General features: G+C 45.9%; 1 protein-coding gene across 1 annotated transcript; it reads right to left on the bottom strand.

Annotated features, from left to right (window-relative positions):
- Window positions 1–1,038: 1,038 nt before the first annotated feature.
- On the bottom strand, window positions 1,039–17,096 carry LOC143834312 (cytochrome P450 2K4-like). The gene is made up of 9 exons (XM_077331033.1): window positions 16,822–17,096; window positions 13,559–13,721; window positions 12,207–12,356; window positions 9,709–9,869; window positions 8,260–8,433; window positions 7,135–7,276; window positions 5,023–5,207; window positions 2,689–2,830; window positions 1,039–1,756 (listed from the first exon to the last, which is right to left on the bottom strand). Exons 1-9 carry the CDS (start codon window positions 17,002–17,004, stop codon window positions 1,569–1,571), a joined length of 1,488 nt encoding a protein of 495 aa, XP_077187148.1. The 5' UTR covers window positions 17,005–17,096; the 3' UTR covers window positions 1,039–1,568.
- Window positions 17,097–20,651: the final 3,555 nt, after the last annotated feature.

The raw sequence follows: 20,651 nt of genomic DNA, 5'->3' as shown, positions 1-20,651 counted from the left end.
CGCCATTCCACGCTTCTCCCCCTCCACATGCCTGAAGAGAACAACATGGTTTATACGTGACTTTCTTCTGCCTGTCAATCCCTTTTCATAGAATCATAGAAATATAGAATAATAGAGTTGCAAGGGATCTTATTGGTCATCTAGTCCAACCCCCTGCACTATGCAGGACACTCAAAACCCTATCATTCATCCACTGTAATCTGCCACCCCCTTAAGCCTTCACAGAATCAGCCTCTCCATCAGATGGCTATCCAGCGCCTGTTTAAAAATTTTCAGATATGGAGAATCCACCACTTCTCAAGGAATCCTCTTCCACTGAGAAACCACTCTAACTGTCAGGAACTTCTTCCGGAGGTTTAGATGGAATTTCTTTTGCTTTAATTTCATCCCATTGGTTCTGGTCCGTCCCTCTGGGGCAAGAGAGAACAACTCTGCTCCATCCTCTATATGGCACCCTTTTAAATACTTGAAGATGGTTATCAGATCCCCTCTCAGTCACCTCCTCTCCAGGCTAAACAGACCAAGCTCCCCCAACCTTTCTTCATATGTCTTGGTCTCCAAAATCCTCACCATATTTGCTGTTCTCCTCTGGACACACTCCGGTTTGTATACATCCCTCTTCAACTGGGGATGCTTTAAAGGGCCCACTAATTTTTTAAAATTCAATCTTTTCCATTGAATTCACACAAAAAATGCAACACAAAATCTGGGGGGGGGGCACACGGACAAAAGAGTATGCTTAATTTGCAGGACAGCTTTGTTCTGCTGACTCATTCAATGAGCTGTGATCTTCTATTATTATAATGATCAGACTATTAAAGCAATATGTCTTCTCAAAGAGGTACCAGAATCAGAATAGCAGGTGAGCAAATCCAGTGGCATAAGTGATTTTTGAAGCAGTTTTTTCGTTTCATAAAGTTTAATGTATTCATTTTCTGTTGCACTAAAGTAAATGATGGTTAAGCTCCACTTGGTTGCTGTGTTGATTCAAAGACATTTTTAATGTGTGAATACAAAAAAAAAAAACAGCAGACAGTATTGTTAATGATTTTTCCAAGTCTGTTTTATAAATTTTAATGCTATTTATGACAGCTTTATAAACAGATGTTACCTGCTCTGAGGCTCATGGGAAGGTGGATTAGAAAAATCAGGGCTATTATAAGCATTATCATCATTATCATTATTATTATGTACATCAAGTCAAACAAAACCGAAAGTCCAAATCTCAAGTCATGATAATTTCCAAATTTCAAGTTCAGCCGTGTCTCAGAGCTCATGACGATGGGTTGGATCCAACCAGGTTTCCCACTGGTGATAAAGGGGTCAATAGTGACTGCCCCAGAGTCTATGCTGGAGATCACGAGACCTCCATGGACAAAACCCACATAGAATTGAGACTGCAGCAAGAAGGGAAATCCAGAGCCAGACTGACGGGAAAAACTGTCTGAATCTAACCCTATGAAGATGAATCTTCTGAGGCTACTGCCATGAAAGGTCTTCACCAGGCAAGAAGCTGCAGAAAAGACTAAGGAAGCACACTGGAGAACTAAGCAAGACAGAGTCGAACATTACGAACGTGACAAAGCACAGCACTTGTAAGGTACTGGAAGGGCTGTTAACGCAACCAATGTTGCAAAGTTCAGGTCCTCTTTAGACATTCCAGGGGCCTGCTGGAAAGTGAATTTTTGGAGAAGGCTTGTAAAGAACAAGAAGAGCTCCATTTTAGCAAGGCTTTCTCCTGCACACATTCTTCGACCTGTAATAATGGAGAAGGAAGTCCAATTTAATGAATTTCTTTATAAGGTTTTATAAAGCAGGTCTTAACAGAGATATTGGTTTCTTATCTCACTACATGTGCTAACGGCATTCAGCCCTTACATCTGTATTGTTGCCAAGTCCTCTTTATTTTATTTCTTATATGAAATAATAGATTAGACTAGTAGTTATAATTTTATATAATGATTAGGAGAATGTAATGTAATTTGGAAAGGTAGGTTGGAATATATTTCTCTGGTCTGGCAAGAGAGAAAATAACTCTACAGACTTCACAGAAGAAGATGCTGTAAAGTCACCTCCATGTCTGAGGGGAGGCAGATGGAGCGTAATGGCAGGGTCTCAGTTGATTACTCTCAGCGTTCCACAATTAAGGATACATCTGCCCATCAATCTCCAACTCTGACCAGTTTATATCCTTCACTATGTTTTCCCCCCTCCCTCTCTGCAGAACTAAACCAAAACCAATGGTAGCCATATAACCAAAGCTTGTTATTCCTGTTTGGTTTTTGAACCAATAAATCATTTTCATTATCCTGTAAGCTAATTTATAGCTCACCTTCTCCCCACAATGTATGGACTGCTCATTTCCATTCCATTGTATCTGAGGAAGGGTACATGCACACAAAAGCTCATACCGAGAATAAAATTTTGTTGGCTGTAGCGGTGCCCCTGGATTCAGACTTTGTTAAAATAATTATTGTTCCTGAAAGAGGACACTATTTGTAAAAGAATGATGAACTCCCAGTGAGACTTAGCATATGGTGCTCAGAGAATTGTTGTAGTGCTAAATGAGAAGGGCAAACATTTTGGTTCTGCACAATGAGAAATGGCCAGCTGTGATGCGTTCTTCAAAGTCAATGTACTTAGAATTTAGACACCTCAGCCATTAAATAAGGTGACCGATGTAGATACCTGCAGAGAAAGGCATGAATGCATCTCTCTTTACAAATTTTCCATCTGAGTCCAGAAAGTGCTCCGGGTAGAATTTAAGTGGTTTCTCCCACTGAGTTTCATCTTGCAGCACAGAGCTCAGTAATGGGACGATGTAAGTCCCCTGCAAAGACAAAGCAATGGGTTATTTTGGATTGGGAGGGGGGATGAACATTACTCTGGAAGCGAGACTGCACTAGGAAAGCTAAATTCAAGACCAAGGGCAACACAGAAACGAACAAGAATTTCTTGATACAAGCTTTCAAGAGTCAAAGCGCCCTGACAAAAGGAAATTCCTACTCTCCAAAGCTTATACCCTAAAAATCTTGTTGGTCTCGAAGGAGCGACTGGACTGGAATGAAGAAAATTAATAAGCCAGCAATGCTTTTAGGTAAGTAGATGACCCTTCAAAGAATAAAAATAACAGGCCCACATACTGAAGAAGAGTCGGCTTCATATCCCACTTCTTACTACCCAAAGGAGTCCCAATGCAGCTTCCAATCACCTTCCATTCCTCTTTCCATAACTGTAATCTTTTGAGGTAAGTGGGGGTGAGAGAGCTCTGAGAGAACTGTGACTTGTCCAAGGTCACTCAGCTGGTTGCATGTGGCAGAGGACTGGGGAACCAAACCTGGCTTGCCAGATTAGAGGCCTCTGCTCTTAACCACTACACCAGCCAGTCTTGACCTGTGTGTGATCTCAAGTGCAAGGAAAACAGGGTAATGATTTCACTTTGATGAAGAGCACAGAAAGGTTTTAAAATATTTTGGCATGAACTAACCACATCTTGCTGCGTTCATGCGCACATAATTTCAACCAAAAAGCTCCCCCTCACTGGCAGTCTTAAGGCAAAGGTTGGATGCACACTTTTCTTGGATGCTTTAGGATGCTCTGGGCTGATCCTGCGTTGAGCAGGGGGTTGGACTAGATGGCCTGTATGCCCCCTTCCAACTCTATGATTCTATGATTCTTTGATTCTATCTTTCTCCGTGTGTCTCTCTCCGCCTCTCACTGTGTGTCTCAGTGTGCCTCGCAGCGGGAGGCATAGCAGGTGATTAAGGCTCATTCTAAGGAAGGAAGGAAGGAAGGAAGGAAGGAAGGAAGGAAGGAAGGAAGGAAGGAAGGAAGGAAGGAAGGAAGGAAGGAAGGAAGGAAGGAAGGAAGGGGGGCTGGTGTGCAGTTTGGAGCAGCTCTTTCTATTTGTCTCTCTCTGCCTCCGTCGCAGCAGGGGCGGCTCTCTCTGACCGTTTATGCACTGGAGGTTTCATGCTGGGCTGCAGACTGGAGTTTCAGTCGTGGCAGGTTGGCCCACCTCTTCCTGCATCCACACAGGGGAGCTTTTGGCCTGGTGCACCGCATCTGCCCCTGATTAGTGCTCCTGCATGGGAGCTGGGGCGGTAAAGTTCCCAGTGCATAAACGGTCTCTGTGTCGCTGTAAGTAGGTTGGGGCAGCTCTCTCTGTGCCTCCCTCGCAGCAGGAGTGATAAGAGGGCATGAAGGCTCGTTTTCGGTCTGGCAGGGCTCTGTGTGTCTCTCTCGGTCTCTGGTGTGTCTGAGAGGAACGTGGCCCTGATTGGCCCTATTCCAACTTGGACAGCCAGACACGTCCCACCCCCCCAAGCTGTTTCAGAAAAATATAGAGGAACCATGGATAAGGATTACATGTTAAAATCGTATTTGACATTAACACATTTCAGTATCCTTGCACAACTGCCAACTAACTGAGTGCTGAGCAGGGTATCATTTTTGAGCAGGTGGAATTAACTTTCACTTGTCTCTTCCACTGAAACCAATCGGATTTAGCTAATTCATTCATTAATTCATTCATTTTGTGCCACCCTTCCCTACGGCTCTGGCCGGTTTATATAATATACTGCAGAACATTTACATAGAACAATATCAATATAATAGAAAACAATACAAACTAGAACAACATTTCAACAAACAATAACATTGACAATCCCTCGGTAGGTTCAACCTCTCAGTCTGAGGGGGGGGGGGTGGGACCTGTAGATGTTTTGAGTCAGTCGGCCTTAAGCAAATGCCTGGTGGAGGAGCTCCCTTTTTCCGGCCCTGCGGAACTGTGGAAGTTCAGGCAGAGCCCTGATCTCTTTGGGGAGCTCATTCTACCAGGTGGGAACCAGGACTGAAAAAGCCCTGGCCCTTGTTGAGGTCCAACGTGCCTCTTCAGGGCTGGCTTTCCACAGCCTTAATTCTGCAAAGTATTTGCAATGAGGATCTTCTGATGAATGAATGAAAAACCATGCCAGAATCAACTTAGCCAAGGTCATAATGCATTGAAGACAGACTGATCACCTTGGGAATGAAGTAGCCTTTAAGAGTGACATCCACCGTGGTTGCGTGTGGCAAGTTTGTAGGAACAATGTTACCAAACCTCTGAATCTCATGGATTACGGCATCCGTGTACGGCATTTTTGCGCGGTGTTCAGTCCGTGGCTGAGCAGATCCCACTACCTGTGCAATTTCTTCTTGGACTTTTTCTGAGAAAAATAAAACATTTCTTTTCACAATTATAAACTTCAGTTTCAAGCCAACTCCCTCAATAAGGGAAGATACAAACCTTTCTATAAATACATAATAGATATATCTTCTTAATTATTGTTTTCACAACTAGAGGCATAATGTACAAACGGCTGAACACTGAACTGGAAACATAAGATACACAATCTGAGCTACAATTTGATTTTGCTATAGTTACCAAAAATTTAGCCACACTCAACATTACTTACTTGTCTTCATTTCTTTCTTTGTAAGCAAGAAGACTTGGCTTAAGTCAGCCTTTCTCATCCTTTTGTCTAGGCTCTGATGAGCCCCGGAAGTGATGTCATCTGGTCATGCCCCCCACAAGTGACATCACCGCCCATGTTAACAGGGAGGCTCGAGGAAGACTGAAGTGGGGAGGTTCAGGATGCAGTTTAAGGTGAGAGTAGGTGTGTGGGCTCCTCCCCTCCCAGGTGCAGAAACAAAGAGAACTCACCCATGCTTGGGAGGGGGAGGGGAAGCAATGGAAGCAGGGGCTGGTACCCTAGCTTGTGGCCAATTCTATCAAGGATGGAGGGGAAATGCCATGAATCCTCTCTAGAGGTCCTGTGTTCTGCTGGGGCACGGGTCCATGGACCCCTTGGTGGGAGATCCCTGCCGTAAGCTAAGGAAAAATCAATGCACCTCTCAAATCTGGAAATTCTGGACAATCCAAAAGAATATGATCTATGGAATAATTTGGTCAGTTGCATACCTACAGAAACTATTATAGCATGGTATACCATTAAACCTTCCTAAAAACAATGCCAATGGCAAGGTGTTGAAACACACCTTTAAGTGTTCTTATACTTCAGAAGAGATCATTCAAACAAGGAGTTTGACATTTTCATCAGGAAAATACCATACCTTTAACCAGTATACACTTATAATCAAGGGCAGAGTCTGCACTTACTTTCTTTATTCCATTGTCAATCCTGTTGAATTCAGATCGCTTTGAACTCGGGTCTTCCTCTCCCCCCCCCATTGAAACAGGAGTCTTATGCACGTGGTTAGGGAGGCTCAGAAAGGGGGGGGGGTGAGCCAAGCCTATTTCTTTCTTTTCTTGAAGGGGGGGGGGAGAGCCAAGCAGGGAGCCTCTTTCTTTTCTTGGAGGGGAGGGGAGAGGATCGAAAAAGGCAGAGGAGGGAGGAAAAATCCAGGACCGAGAGAGGTTGAGAGAAATTGCTTCTCCTTTAAGGCAAGTGTGTCACATGACCAGGTGTAGCCTATCAGAGGTTCTCTACCACGGAGCTTTCTTTCCCAATCCGGATATTGAGGATTAAAAGCACTCTAAGATATCTCACAATAAAGGTAGGGTCACTCCGGATCAATCCTTCTTGCTACAGAAGGAAAATTTAAATTGCCCAAAGTCCAAACGGAAATCGCATTCTTTTTAGAGGGCAGGGACTGAATCGATCTGGGGTTGGAATAAAAGCTCTGTGCAGTTTACACCAAAGTCTCACAAACTCCTCATAGTTTCTATCATATCACTGGAAAATACTTCTTCCTCTCCCGTCTTTGTCTCATGCACAGTTTTCTAAACCTCAATGTGACCCCTCAGTCATTGGCTCTCCAAGCTAAAGAACCCTAACTTTTAAAACTATTCTTCAGAAGAGAAGAATTTATCTTCCATCCCCTTTCTCATTTTATTTGCTCTTTCCTGCACTTTTCCCAAGGCAGCAATGTCTTTTTGGAGGTGCACTGACTAGAATGGTACACCATGGTCAAAACGAGGCTGCACCTTGGATTTATACAAAAGCATTATGACACTGGTGGATTTTATTTTCAATTGCCTTCTGTTGCCACTCTGTTCCAAACCCCTACTGCATATAATAACTGTCCAGAAACTATAGCACATCAGTCTCAAGACAGCGGAAACCAACTGACTCTGGATTTCGGGGTACTTCATCATTAAAAGGAGGGCCCAGCGGAGTGTCGTCGAGGTGGTCTCTGTGCCAGCACCGAATAAGTTGGCCACCAGGGCAGTCAGGTTCTCATTATGGAAAAAGCCATTTGCCGTGTTCTTCTCCTACAAGGATAAAAATGAAGTCATGATTAGAATCAAATGATTACTTTGACCTGCAAGAGAGAACTTCACAGCATTGACGGGAATAGAGAGGAGTGATAAAGGAAACAGATCTCTGAGATATGCAGTAGCAGAAAACAGTTGTGGGTAATCAGACTGATCCAAAAGAAACCCCCAAACCAAAAGCCACATAATACATTTTATTAGGACCAATAAAAGGTGGCTTTTATGTTGGATTTGCAATGTACCAGTCCCTCTCTAAATCATCCTTTCTCAACTTTTTTATTGTTAAGAATCCCCTGAAAGATTCTTCAGGCTTCAAGAAACCCCAGAAGTGGTGCGATTGTGCAGAATACGATTGGGAAACATAGCTGTGTACACGCCCACTTGGTAGCATTGCTTGCAGTGAGGAAATGAGAAGGACCCTGGGAAGGGGAAAGGAAAGAGCAGGGGAAGATTAAGAAATTAAAGGATGAAGAAGAGCTTCATTCTATGCCCTGCTTTTCACTACCAGATGGAGTCTCAAAGCAGCTTACAATGACCCACCCCTCCTCTCTCCACAACAGACAACCTCTGAAATAGATGGCGTTGAGAGAGCTCTGAGAAAATTGTGACTGGCCCAAGGTCAACCAACTGGCTGCATGTGGAGGAGAAGTGGGGAATCAAACCCAGTTCTCTAGATTAGCCGCTGCCTTTACCCACTACATCAAGCTAGCTGTCTACACCAAGCTGGTAGAAAGGAGGAGTGCAGATTACATGAGGTTTTCTCCTGGCATTCCCTGTCCCCCTTTTTACCCATGAGTAACATGTAACAGTTCCTGTCATATCTCAGCACCTGCTGAAAATAAGGAAATCTCTGGTAGTTTGATGGGAAGTTCTTTATCAAAGCTAGATGAGCCAATGAGCCACTCATTCAAGTGCAAAGGGTATATTTAAAACATGTTCACCTGCAGCTACTAATATATTTATTTAAAGGGTGGCGTTACCTCATGCTGCCGGATAAGGAATGAATCAATCAAGCTTCTTTGGTCATTGGCATCCAGGTCCTTCAGGTGTTCTATGAAGGTGGCCTTTATGAAGACGAAGAGTTCATCTCTGTTATTCAGGACTTTCTTACGAGCTCCCAAAAGGAAGCCCAGACGAGGAAACATGTTATACAGCTGGGGGAAAGATAAAAGATGAGCAATACAATGATTAGCAACATTTCTCAGGCAACAAAGGAAAGTGTTTTTACTTCAATATCTTGGCTCGTGGTCTACAAAGAATCACCAGAGTCATAGAAAATCCCTCTGAACACCAGAACTAGGATTAATACTAGGGGGCTTTTCGCACCGGGATCTTTGTTGCAAATTGGTCACTGAATGAAAAATCGCCATTTAAAGTAGTGGAATTCGTCGTTATGCATACCTGCCTTTGTAGTGGAATCCAGTTGCGGTTTGTAGCGTTTCCCACAGGCTTCCGGTCTCGGCAGAAATCGCTAGAAAGGAAGCGCTATTGCCAAGCTCGTCCCGCCCCTGGCCGTCAAGCAGCCAATGGGCAGCCGTTAGCATGCTCCCAAACAGCCCCTTTCCCTTTAAGAAAGGTTTAAAAAAAAAAAAACAGACCCATAGCAACGAATCTGTGTAGATTCGTTGCAACGAAGAGACCCATACAGCTGCCTGGTGTGTTTGAGCTGTCGTTTGATCGTTTGATCGTTTGATCGTTTGATCGTTGCCACGCTTCCTCCGAGTGTAAACCCCCCCCCTCTCACGGCCCGATTTTCGGCTGAATGAATGTTTAAAAAATAAAGGGAAAATACTTCTGCAAACGTGCTTTTCTGTGGTTTGTGCTTAGTGACTAAAGGGGAGGGACTGAAGCCGGGGAAGCCTCTAAACAGAAAGAGGCTCGCTGGTGCGTTTATCCCCGCTCGGTCCGAGAAAAAAAAAATGGCGAACAGTTCGCCGGAAGTTTGGAGGACAGGCTCAGGAGGAGGGACTTCGAAGAAACCGCAACAATGTTAACGCACAGGTCTTTATCGCTAGTGTTGCAGATTGGTTGCAAGAGTGTATCGCTTTCCGGAGGGTGAATCCACTTTTTGGGATTCCCCTGAAAGCGCTACAACAAAGCGCTTTTTGCGGATCGGTTTCAGGAGTGTTGCAGATTGTCAACGACGTTGTGCGTTATTGCAAATCAGTAGCGTTTTCAATTAGCAACCATTGTGCTATTTTGAAGGCGTGCAAGAAGGCCCCAGGTTTAAAAATTCCTGGAGATTTGGGGCGGGGGAGGAGGATTTGGGAACAGAGTGCACTTCACAGGGTGCAATACCATAAAGTCCATCCTCCAAAGCAGCCCTTTTCTCCAAAGGAACTGATTTGTATTCTCTGGAATGGTGACTTGGATATTGGCAACCCCAAACCCCAACTCTTCTCTAGCAGGTATTAAAATGGAAGAGTCACCTGGACTGAAGGGCTTGCAGCAAGCCGGACGTTTTCATTGATCAAGCTCAAGAGTCTTAGAAATGTGGGATCGTCGTATTCAAATCGTTTGGCAAGTAACAGTGATACTATAATATTGGCAACGGCAGCATTCATGATTTTGGTGTTCTCAAACGGTTTTCCTACATGAATAAAGAAACCAGAGAGCATTCAGTTGGGAAGAGCATTACTATGACCACTGTGACAGAATCAGGTGGAAAGCCGTGGGATCTGAAGCAGCAGAGCAACCTTTGAATCCAGTGATACCTCCAAGATGAACACAAATTAATTCCCAGGTTGAAGCTTTCATGTGTCTGAGGAAGGGCGCTGCACACATAAAAGCTTACACTTTGAATAAAACTTAAATTTGTTCTACTATCACCGGCTTAGGATCTCATAGAGAGCGGGCACGACTGTCCTCCCCTTATTTCTCAGATTGAAATTCACAACATGCAGCCTCCCATCATGCTTTGCTCCCTTCCCCTTTTCTAAAAATGTGTTTTTTGCAAAATGATCCCTGCTTGCAGCTCAGTTTTCATTGTGCCCCTTAATCCGACCATTCTGCGCACCTTATCACCTTCCCTCTAGGCTTGTACACTTCGGCTGCCGAAACAGCCAATTGAGCCCAAAGCACCCAGCAACACAGTGGGGTGGGGTGGGGTGGGGGCAGCTCTGGTAGTGGCGCATGTCTGGTGCCCTCATGCAGGTGCAGAGCTCTGTGCCAGCGTGTGTACGCAGACTGGCGTGCTGGCATTGCCCCTCCCCCCATGTGCTGCGGCACAGCAGCTTTGGGCTCAAACAGCCAAAGCGCACAAGCCTACTTCCCACCTCTCCCCCAAAGTATCCCAAAAGTAATTTTTTTTAAAAACCCTGGGTTATAACGTTACAACTCTGTTTCTAAATTTTGAGAAAGCAGTCTTGCAGTCTTACACGGCTGTGTTATGATGTTACTAGCTTCAAAGCCCATTTAAAATAAATGGACTTTGAAAGGGGGACGGGGGGAAGGAGGTTGGGGGGCAAGGTGAAGGGTCTGTAGGTTGGGTGATGGCGCTCACAGAAACCTCTCCCAGGCGGCCATCATCCCCCACGATTCGGAGCTCCAAGGTCTGCATGGAAGCCTCCCCCAGCCGGCTGCCTACTTGGCATGTCGCGGGGGCATGTTGGGCAGTCAGGAGGTGCTGCACGAGCGCCTCGTGCCTTCCAATTGGCCCCTCTGTCGTTAGTCCGGGGCCATGGGGCCCATCGTTGGCCCCTGTTTCCTATCCTGAACTGAGCCCGAACTGAGCCCACCCCCCTTAGCCTTACTCTTTTATTTATACCACTGTATTTATACAGATAAGGTTATAACATCACAATACTGCTGTGAAAGACTGCAAGTCTGCTTTAAAAAAAAAATTGAAACAGCTTTATAATGCAATCACCGCCTTTTTATAAAAAGGGAGATTTTTCTGGGGGGGGGAGGACTGCAACAAAGACGGGCATTCCTGAAAAACTCAAAACAGTGGGGGTGGGGAAAAACTTGATTACGCACATTTCCACATTGGGCCTTCTGAATTAGACCCTGTTAGATCCCGCTTTAAAAAATGAAAACTGGTTTTCTGAGGATTCCTTTGCTGCGGGGCAATTCAGGACTGCACCCAAAGAAGCAAATTTTAGTGCAGAAGCAGACAAAAATGTTAACCCTTTAAAAGTGCCAATATGTATGATAGCCCTAGTGCAGAAACATTCTCTGTGTATCTTTCCATGACACAGAGAGATACACTACTTGCTCTGATAGACCTCTCAAGATGCCAGCCACAGATGCAGGCAAAACAATAGGAGCAAAAACGACCAGAACACAGCCTGACAACCCGACAAAACTACAAAACCCATTTATTAATTAGAACCCAGGATTTAAAAAAACAAACAAACCGAAAACTAAAAACCCAGATAATTCAGTGATTTCTCATAAACAGGAGTTTTCAGTGGTTTCTCATAAACATGCACTAAAAAATAGGGTTGAAAGATCAGTGCCTGCGTACACAGAGCCAGCTTGGTGTAGTGGTTAGGAGCACAGACTTCTAATCTGGCAAGCCGGATTTGATTCCGCGCTCCCCCACATGCAGCCAGCTGGGTGACCTTGGGTTCGCCACAGCACTGATAAAGCTGTTCTGACCGAGCAGGCTCTCTCAACCCCACCTACCTGATAGTGTGTCTGTTGTGGGGAGCGGAAGGGAAAGCGACTGTAAGCTGCTTTGAGACTCCTTTGCGTAGAGAAAAGCGGCATATAAGAACCAACTCTTCTTCTTCTTTAAGGGCTTACTGTAGCTCTTCAGAAAACCTGGGAGGATGTACATTTGGACGTAAGAGATACCTGACATTGTCAGAGCTCCCAAGCAACAATTGCTAGAATTCCTTGGGGGGGAAAGCCCTGCCAATATATTATTGAAAACCAATTTGTTTTGCATTGGAATAGAGCAGAAAAGAAAACCCCAGCTCACCTCCATAAGATTCAAACTTCTTTATCAAGAAACCACACTCCTCTATGATCCTGTCTTCAATGGTCTTCTTGCCCATTCCGTAGTCCCGTAAGGTGGTTAATGTAAAACGCCGCATCACTTTCCAGTTCTCACCGCGGGCAAAAATAATGCCTGAATGAAAACCAGATTACAAGTTGGCATGGCATACAGGGATTCGAATCCACATCTCTTAGATACTACTCCTACACCCTTCACCACTACATTGTACTAGGTGTGGTGTAGTGTGTACCGAGTTTAGGCCAGGTCAGTCTAATGTCAGGGGTAATGGGCAGGATTTCCCCCCTTGACAACATTACCTTCCTGTTTTCCTCTTCACTTCCCCCCCCCCCATGACAGCTTTCCCAGTATGTTCCCTGGAGAGCATCTTGCCATGCAAACACCAATTTCCTGATGACCCCTAGCCTCAAGGACAATTGCCTGCTCTTGACCAGAGCCAGGGACGTTTCACCCCTAGTTCCAAACTGATAGAATGAGTTGCTGCTGAGACCCAAGACTTGATGGAGCTGTCAAAGTTCTGCAGGGCCTGTAAGTTGGCCATCTTCCACCAGGCCTACAGTTGAGATGAGGGCTGTCCCTCCATTCTCCTTTCTCTCAGCTCCCCTGTTTATTGTTGTCATCTCCAGTCTGGGCTAATCGGGGGAGGGGGTAAAAGGGTGAGGGGTCAGAGATAGTGCTTTAAATTGAATTTTAGTATAAGATTTTAATTTTAATTTTTTTACCATCATGATATGTGACTTCATTGCTGTGAACCACCCCAAGCCCGTATTGGGAGAGGCATTATAGAAAGTTAGTAGTAGTGGTAATAGGTCCATTCCGCACAGCGTTAATGTTGCTGAAGTCTTACCATTGTGTAACACTATTTTTTTAACGTTATGCACGACGTCGTACCAAATCTGAAACACTCCTGCTGCAACACTCCCGCGAAAATCGCTTCAATGTAGCACTTTTCGGGGAATCGTCAAAAGTGGATTCCCCCTAAAAAAAACCACTTCACTCCTGAGAACAACCTGCAACACATCCGAAAAAGACATGTGCGATCTCAAAATAGCGGTAGAAAGAATGGTCCTCCCTAGCTCTCACCCCCGAGCTTCCGGAGACGCAATCGCCATTTTTTCCCCTTAAACTGCTGAAAGCAACGAATAAGCAAGGCTTCTCTGGCTGAAGTCCCTCCACAAGCAATTCAAAAGTGCTTAACAGTAAAATAAAGGTCCCTTCTGCAAATGTCTTTAAAGTTCCCGAGCACAATACAGCCTCCTTTTACTTGAAGAGCATGTAAACGATTAAGCACCACACTAGGAATGGGGGGACATTACCATGACCCTCCACAAGATCGTCAAATATTGGGATGAAGGGCCTCTCAGCAAAGGCCTCCGCCTGGTTCACCAAAGCCTCCTTTACAGTCTCATATCCTGTGAGCACTACCATTTTCTGGGATCCCAACTGAAGGCTGAACACAGGGCCGTACTTTCTGGATAGCTGAAAAATAAATCAAGAAAACAAGTCAGAAACATCATCCTGAGCCATTAGGTGTAAGCAGCCCCTCACAGAACCAAAAGAGCAATTTCACACCCATTGTTTGACCAGTCTGGAATTCTTTTTGCCCAATATTTTTGATTATTTTTGTACTGCCTCAAGTTGAGTATGGATGGGATTGCCGACAGGCCTAGAGAACAAATCCTTTAATTAAGGCTGCCAGTCCCCAGGGAGGAGTTGGGAATCCCATGGTTTTTCATATCATCTCCAGACAACAGAGATCAGTTCCTGTGGGGAAAATGACTGCTTTGGAGGGTAGCATAATACTCCACTGGTGTCTTTCCTCATCCTAAATCCCACTCATCCTAAATCCCACTCAACCCCCAAAATTTCCAGGTATTCCCAACACATAATGGCAACTCTATATTTAATAGAGTTTTATCTAACCAGTGATGCTATTTACTCCCACATCATGAAAAGTTCTAGCTGGCCATTTAAACACATTTTTCTCCAGGCCTGTTGGCAACCCTAGGTATGCATAACACCTACACAGATTTAAATATTATTGATGCCCATGGATTGCATGTTTTACACTGCCCTGAGACGACTTGCTTGAGAGGGGCAGAATGAAAATCAAAGTAATTAATAAAAATAAATAAAAGCGTCACCGAATTTAATCTGTGAAAAATAGGAAAAACAGTAAAGGAAACAGCAAGCAACCCTACTGAAATTCTGCAAAAATAAACGTTAACCTTTAAGAATCGTATTATGTATTATAAAAATATGCATCGATTGCTCTGTTCCCCCGCCGCTACCACCAACCTGCAGGGTGTCTCCAGGCTTTGGAGCCCGGCCATCCCATAAAAAAGGATCGGGGAGGGGGGGGGCATAAGAAAAAAGGGCCTAGTGGGATCTTTCTTTAGAGGAAGTGGGAGAAAAACTCTGGAAGCCTGTGAAGGAGGGGGCCGAAAAGGGCGGTGTTTTCTACTGGAGAACTGCAGCTGTTCCAGAGAAGCAGGCGGCACCCTGGGGATGGGCTAACAAGCAGTTGTGTGGAAGGGGACATTTCTGACCCTGACAGCCGGACTTTGATTCTGGGTGGGCCAGGCCATAATGCCGATTAGGACTGCAGTAGAGGGGACTGGCCTTAAAAGAGCAAAGGGGCACTGTCCTTGGGCCAATTCTATTTATCTTGGGTTATTTTCCTAATAGCTCTGGGGTAAAGTCCACCATGCCTTTGCAGTAGTCATTTCTGGATGCGATCAGAGGGGGGATAAATTTGACCAGCAAACTGTCAGTCCTGCCAAAGCCCTGCGAATGTCCCTCTTCAGCAATGATTCTGAAGCAGAACAAAATGGGAGTGCAGTGGCACCTTTAAGACAAACTGAGTCTCTATAAGCTTTGGTGTGCATACCGTCTGGACTGCATACCGTCTGTATCTGACAAAGTGTGAATTTGTGGGTTGTAAAGGTGCCACTGGAAAACTCAACAATGGCCACAGGATTGGAAAAGGTCAGTTTACATTCCAATCCCAAAGAAGGGCAATACCAAAGAATGTTCAAACTACCGCACCATTGCACTCATTTCTCATGCTACCAAAATTATGCTCAAAATCCTACAAGCTAGGCTCCAATAAAATGTGGATCGTGAACTCCCAGAAGTACAGGCAGGATTTCGAAGAGTCAGAGGACCTAGAGATCAAATTGCCAACATACGCTGGATCATGGAGAAAGCTAGGGAGTACCAGAAAAACATCTACTTCTGCTTCATTGACAATGCTAAAGCCTTTGATTGTGTGGAGCACAACAAATTGTGGCAAGTTCTTAAAGAGTTGGGAATACCAGAGCATCTTATCTGTCTCTTGAGAAACCTATATGCAGGTCAAGAAGCAACAGTGAGAACTGGGCATGGAATCACTGATTGGTTCAAAACTGAGAAAGGAGTTCGGCAAGGCTGTATACTGTCGCCTTGCCTATTTAACTTGTATGCGGAGTACATCATGAGAAAGGCGGAGTTAGATGAGTCAAAATTGGGATCAAGATTGCAGGGAGAAATATCAACAACCTCAGATATGAAGATGATACCACTCTAATGGCAGAAAGCGAAGAGGAACTAAAGAGCCTGTTGATGCGTGTGAAGGAGAAGAGTGCAAAAGTTGGCTTGAAACTCAACATCAAGAAAACGAAGATCATGGCATCTGGCCTTCTCAATTCCTGGCAAATAGATGGGGAAGAAATAGAAGTAGTGACAGATTTTATTCTCCTGGGCTCCAAGATCACTGCAGATGGGGACTGCAGCAAAGAAATTAAAAGACACTTGCTCCTGGGGAGGAAAGCTATGGCAAATCTAGACAGCATCCTAAAAAGCAGAGACATCACCCTGCCAACTAAAGTGCGTCTAGTCAAGGCTATGGTCTTCCCAGTTGCAATGTATGGCTGTGAAAGTTGGACCATAAGGAAGCCCGAGCGTCAAAGAATTGAGGCTTTTGAACTCTGGTGCTGGAGAAGACTCTTACAAGTCCCTTGGACTGCAAGGCGAACAAACCGGTCAGTCCTAGAGGAGATCAGCTCTGCCTGCTCCTTAGAAGGCCAGATCCTGAAGATGAAACTCAAATACTTTGGCCACCTCATGAGAAGGAAGGACTCCCTGGAGAAGAGCCTAATGCTGGGAGCGATTGAGGGCAAAAGAAGAAGGGGACGACAGAGAATGAGGTGACTGGATGGGATCACTGAAGCAGTCGGTGCAAACTTAAATGGACTCCGGGGAATGGTAGAGGACAGGAAGGCCTGGAGGATCATTGTCCAAGAGGTCACGATAGGCTGGACACGACTTTGCACCTAACAACAACAACAAAGGTTCCACTGGACTCAAACTTTGTTCCTCTGCACCATTGGATCTCATAGTTCCCCCATACGACAAACTCTTATTTCAGACAGAAACAGCAAAAAGAATGAAAGGAGCAAGAATAAAACAAATGTGTTATTTGACAAACTGTAGCCAGCCCTTGGAGGGAAGCCACTACAGTTGTCTTTGCCCAACAAAGATGATCAGCCTAAAACATGAATCTACGACTGTCACAGGAGCCACAATGACACATGTTTACCTTGCACATGGTTATGTACGGCTTCTTCAGGTCCATGAGGTGGAGATTTCCAATAAGCGGGAAAGGTCTTGGTCCTGGGGGGACATTCTGGCTGCTGCCATTCCAGAAAGTGCCCGTTTTCCAAAGAAAAGTTATCGTAAGGACAAAGAGGAAAAATATGGAGAGAGGATCTATCCAATCCATTTCCTGCCAACCAGGAGTTTTCCAAAGTGACTGAAAAGAGTGTCTTTCAGCTAGAGACGGTGAAAAGAGTTACATAACTGCACAGTAAACAATATGAATAGATAATCAGACAAAACAGAGATTTTTCTCCCTAGTTAATAAGTTATAATGATCCCTTATCAGAATGCTTCCTGGTTCTCTTCCAGTTTCTTTTGGCTTCCGGCCATTCAGATATGCTCTTCCTGGGGGAGGTGGCAACTAGTTCCTCAAATGAAAACTTTGCCAAACAGATTTAGACTTCTTTGACTTCTTTTGGAGGAGGCCAAAGGTTGAGGATCAGCTGAACAGATCAGTCCAGTGATATGATCCTCCTTGAAAGGTGGATTTTGCCACACGTCTCAGAACTTCATGAAAGGTCCTGCATTGTCCTGTAGCTTGTCAACCTTCTGGTTTGCATTCGAGATTATGTAGGTTGATTCCACTCGTGTAGTGGGAAGTGTCTGAAGAAAGATATTTGTGGGCTGGGAAAGCTCAATACAACAATTACACAAGCAGGTGTCTGGAAAAATCAAGGGCCATTTCGCACAGAGCTCAAAGTTGCTATTTGGTTGCCGTTTGTGAAAGCGCTACTTCAAGTAGCGAAATGTAACTAGCCGTGCCCGTAACGCACAGCTGCGGTTTTTGCGGAATTTGGCACTTTCACTTCTCGCCACTTTCGTAACCCACAGGCTTCCGGTTCTCCGTCTTATCGCTACAAAGGAGGTCCCTTTTTAGCGCTTCTGGCCTCCCGTGCCCGTCAATCAAACTGCAGGCACACCTTTGACCTCGACCCTAAAGCCGAACTTGTCGGGGTCCCCTTTTTTTTTAAAAAACCCAGGAAACCCCGTAGCAACGCGTTATCGTCCGATCATTGGCGCCCTTGGAACGTGTTTTCTATTGTTTTCTAGGAACCAGATGCATTGACATGTTTGATTGGTTAATCCCCGCCCACAGTACACGCCCACAGGTTACCTGCTTATATGCACCTGGGCAGACACGCGGTCGGCCTCACTCTTTTGTTTGCGTAGCCTACTGCCCGCAGCACAGGTCAACGTTGCAATGGAGAGGCTTATTTTTCAATTGCTGGCTTACATGCTCGCGGTGCTCCAGCGCATGAATACCGCCTTGTCGCGTCGGACGTCTGCTATCGCGGAGTACCGAGAACGGGTGCCCGGAACGCTGACCAGCAGCAGAAGACGTTCTGTAAGGGTAACCATGGCGGCCAAGAAACGCTGGCAAGCACTGGCAGAGGTCCGGTTCCCCAGACAGTTCTGGGTGGACGAACGATCCTCTGACTGGTGGGAGAATTTTGTGTGGACTCGCTGGGATGATGACCACTGGATTGCCAACTTCAGGATGTCGAGGGGGACATTTTTTGAACTCGTGGAGGCTCTACGTGGACGCATGGAGAGGCAAGTCACTGGCATGCGGCGCCCCGTTCCAGTTGAAAAAAGGGTGGCTGCCGCATTGTGGTACTTGGCCACCCCTCAGTACTTCCGGACAGTAGCCCAGCAATTCGGACTCGGAGTCACTACGGTTGGCGATATCCTTAAGGAGTTCTGCCTCGCCATGGAGGCGGAATTGTTCAGCAAAGTCGTGTGCCTCGGAGACCGGCTTGGAGCGGTGAGTGTCATTCTATCCCCTTTGCCCTTTAAATTTTTTTTCTTGTTTGACAGGTCAGCAACGAAGACGCGATACACCCCACGCTGACATGCAATGGCTTATATTCTTTTCTTTCCCTTATTCCAGAGTATGGACGGGTTTGCCAGGCTTGGATTCCCGCATTGTTTTGCGGCCGTCGATGGAAGCCACATCCCTATCCGTGCCCCCGGGGGAAGCATAAAAGAGTACGGGAACAGGAAGGACTTTTGCTCTGTTCTCCTGCAAGGAACAGTGGACTTCTCCGGACGGTTTATCGATGCCGAGGTGGGGTGGAGTGGCAGGAGGCATGATGCCCTTGTTTTCAGGGAATCCAACCTCAGGAAAGCCATGGACGAAGGGGTCTTTGTTCCAGGAAACCCCACCGCCACCATTGAGGGCGTGCGTGTGCCGCCGTTGGTGCTCGGGGACGGAGCCTACCCAATACGACGCTGGCTCATGACTCCCTACAAGCGGCCAAGGACAGACGTGCATAGCCACTACAACCTCACTCACTCCCGGGCAAGGAATGTAGTGGAGCGTGCCTTTGGACGTTTGAAGTCCCGGTTCCGTTGCCTGATGTCCCGACTACACGTGCATATAGACAATGTGACTCCGCTGATCATCGCGTGTGTCATTTTGCACAACATATGCGAGGACAAGGGACATAACATCCCCTTCCCTGTGGATGAACCTGATCCTGTTGTCCTTGAGGACACACAAGACATCCCTGAAGCAAGGAGAAGAAGAATCTATGCAGAGGGGTGCAAGGTTCGGGACGCCATAGCCACCCACATCTACAGAAACAGGAGGCGTGTTTAATTGTTTTTCCCACTCTCTTGTTGGTGAATAAAGTTTTGTGTTATTTGTTTAACCTTGTCTTGTGCGGTTTGTGTACTTTGCCAGCAAAAAAACGGGGATTCTCTGGTCCAAAAGCACTTTGACAGCCCTAAATGCTAACTCCCAACTGAAATTGACAAACACAATACGGAAGCGCTGAATGGGGAAAGTTCGGGGAGGCGGGTAGCCAGGAAGTATTGGCGACCCCTGTCAAACCGGAGGATCAATCCACTTATGTTCCAATGAATAATTTTATTGGTGGGCAGCTTTGATACATTTAAAAAACGGGGTGGTCTATCGGAGCAACGCACGTTCGTTCCCTAACCGTCATTCCGAAGATGCCGAAGCCACGGAAGGGCTCCTTCTGGCAGCGCGCCGAGGCTGAGGCACTTCTGGAGCTTGTGCTCCAATCGAAAAGTGTTGGCCGCCTTATGGCCAGCACCCACTGCCACACCAAGGGTGCTTACCTGGTGTTGGCTTCAAAGCTGAGGGAAAGGGGCTACGTCCGGACCTGGGAGCAGGTCCGGACAAAATTCAAGCGCCTTAAGCTGGACTTCCTAAACAGTCTGGAACAGTGGGGGGGGATCCCGCAGCCAAGTGGGAGGACGGTCTTCCACGACCAGATGGTAAAAATATGGGAGAAGGCTGGGAAGCCCCCCCTGGACATGAGGAGGCATATGGGTGAGTGCTGCCCTCGTTGTGTTTTACCCTTAAACATGCATGGAATGACTAGCTGCCTCTTTCCCCTACTGTCCCCAATGAAATTCGAGAAAGTATTTAGATGCTGTCAACCCCCTCAGACTTAGCCAGCCAGTACTGTAGAACCACTTTGGTTATGCGCTTAGACTCTAACTGTGGTGTGTCCACCAGCTGTGTTTCATCTCTGTTTTGTGTGCTTTTAATTATGATTTGTCTTTTTCTTTGCCCAGCCACACAATCACCATCCAAGCTGGCAACAGCACCTGAGCGTGAGGAGGGGGAGGAAGAGGGACCTTCCACCTCGGGACAGGCTGCAGGTGAGAGTTTTATGCCTGTGCGGGAGACCCATGTGTGTGTACCCCCATGGAGCCATATGGGAGCCTGCTGTGATGCTCCCATTTGAAGTGTTATTAAATTCTTTGTTTGATTTCTATAGCTGAAACTGTGGAGGC

Source organism: Paroedura picta, chromosome 3 (assembly GCF_049243985.1).
Source record: "Paroedura picta isolate Pp20150507F chromosome 3, Ppicta_v3.0, whole genome shotgun sequence".
Taxonomy (NCBI): domain Eukaryota; kingdom Metazoa; phylum Chordata; class Lepidosauria; order Squamata; family Gekkonidae; genus Paroedura; species Paroedura picta.
Note: the sequence above shows the minus strand (reverse complement) of the source record. Positions and strands in the feature narration are given on the sequence as shown.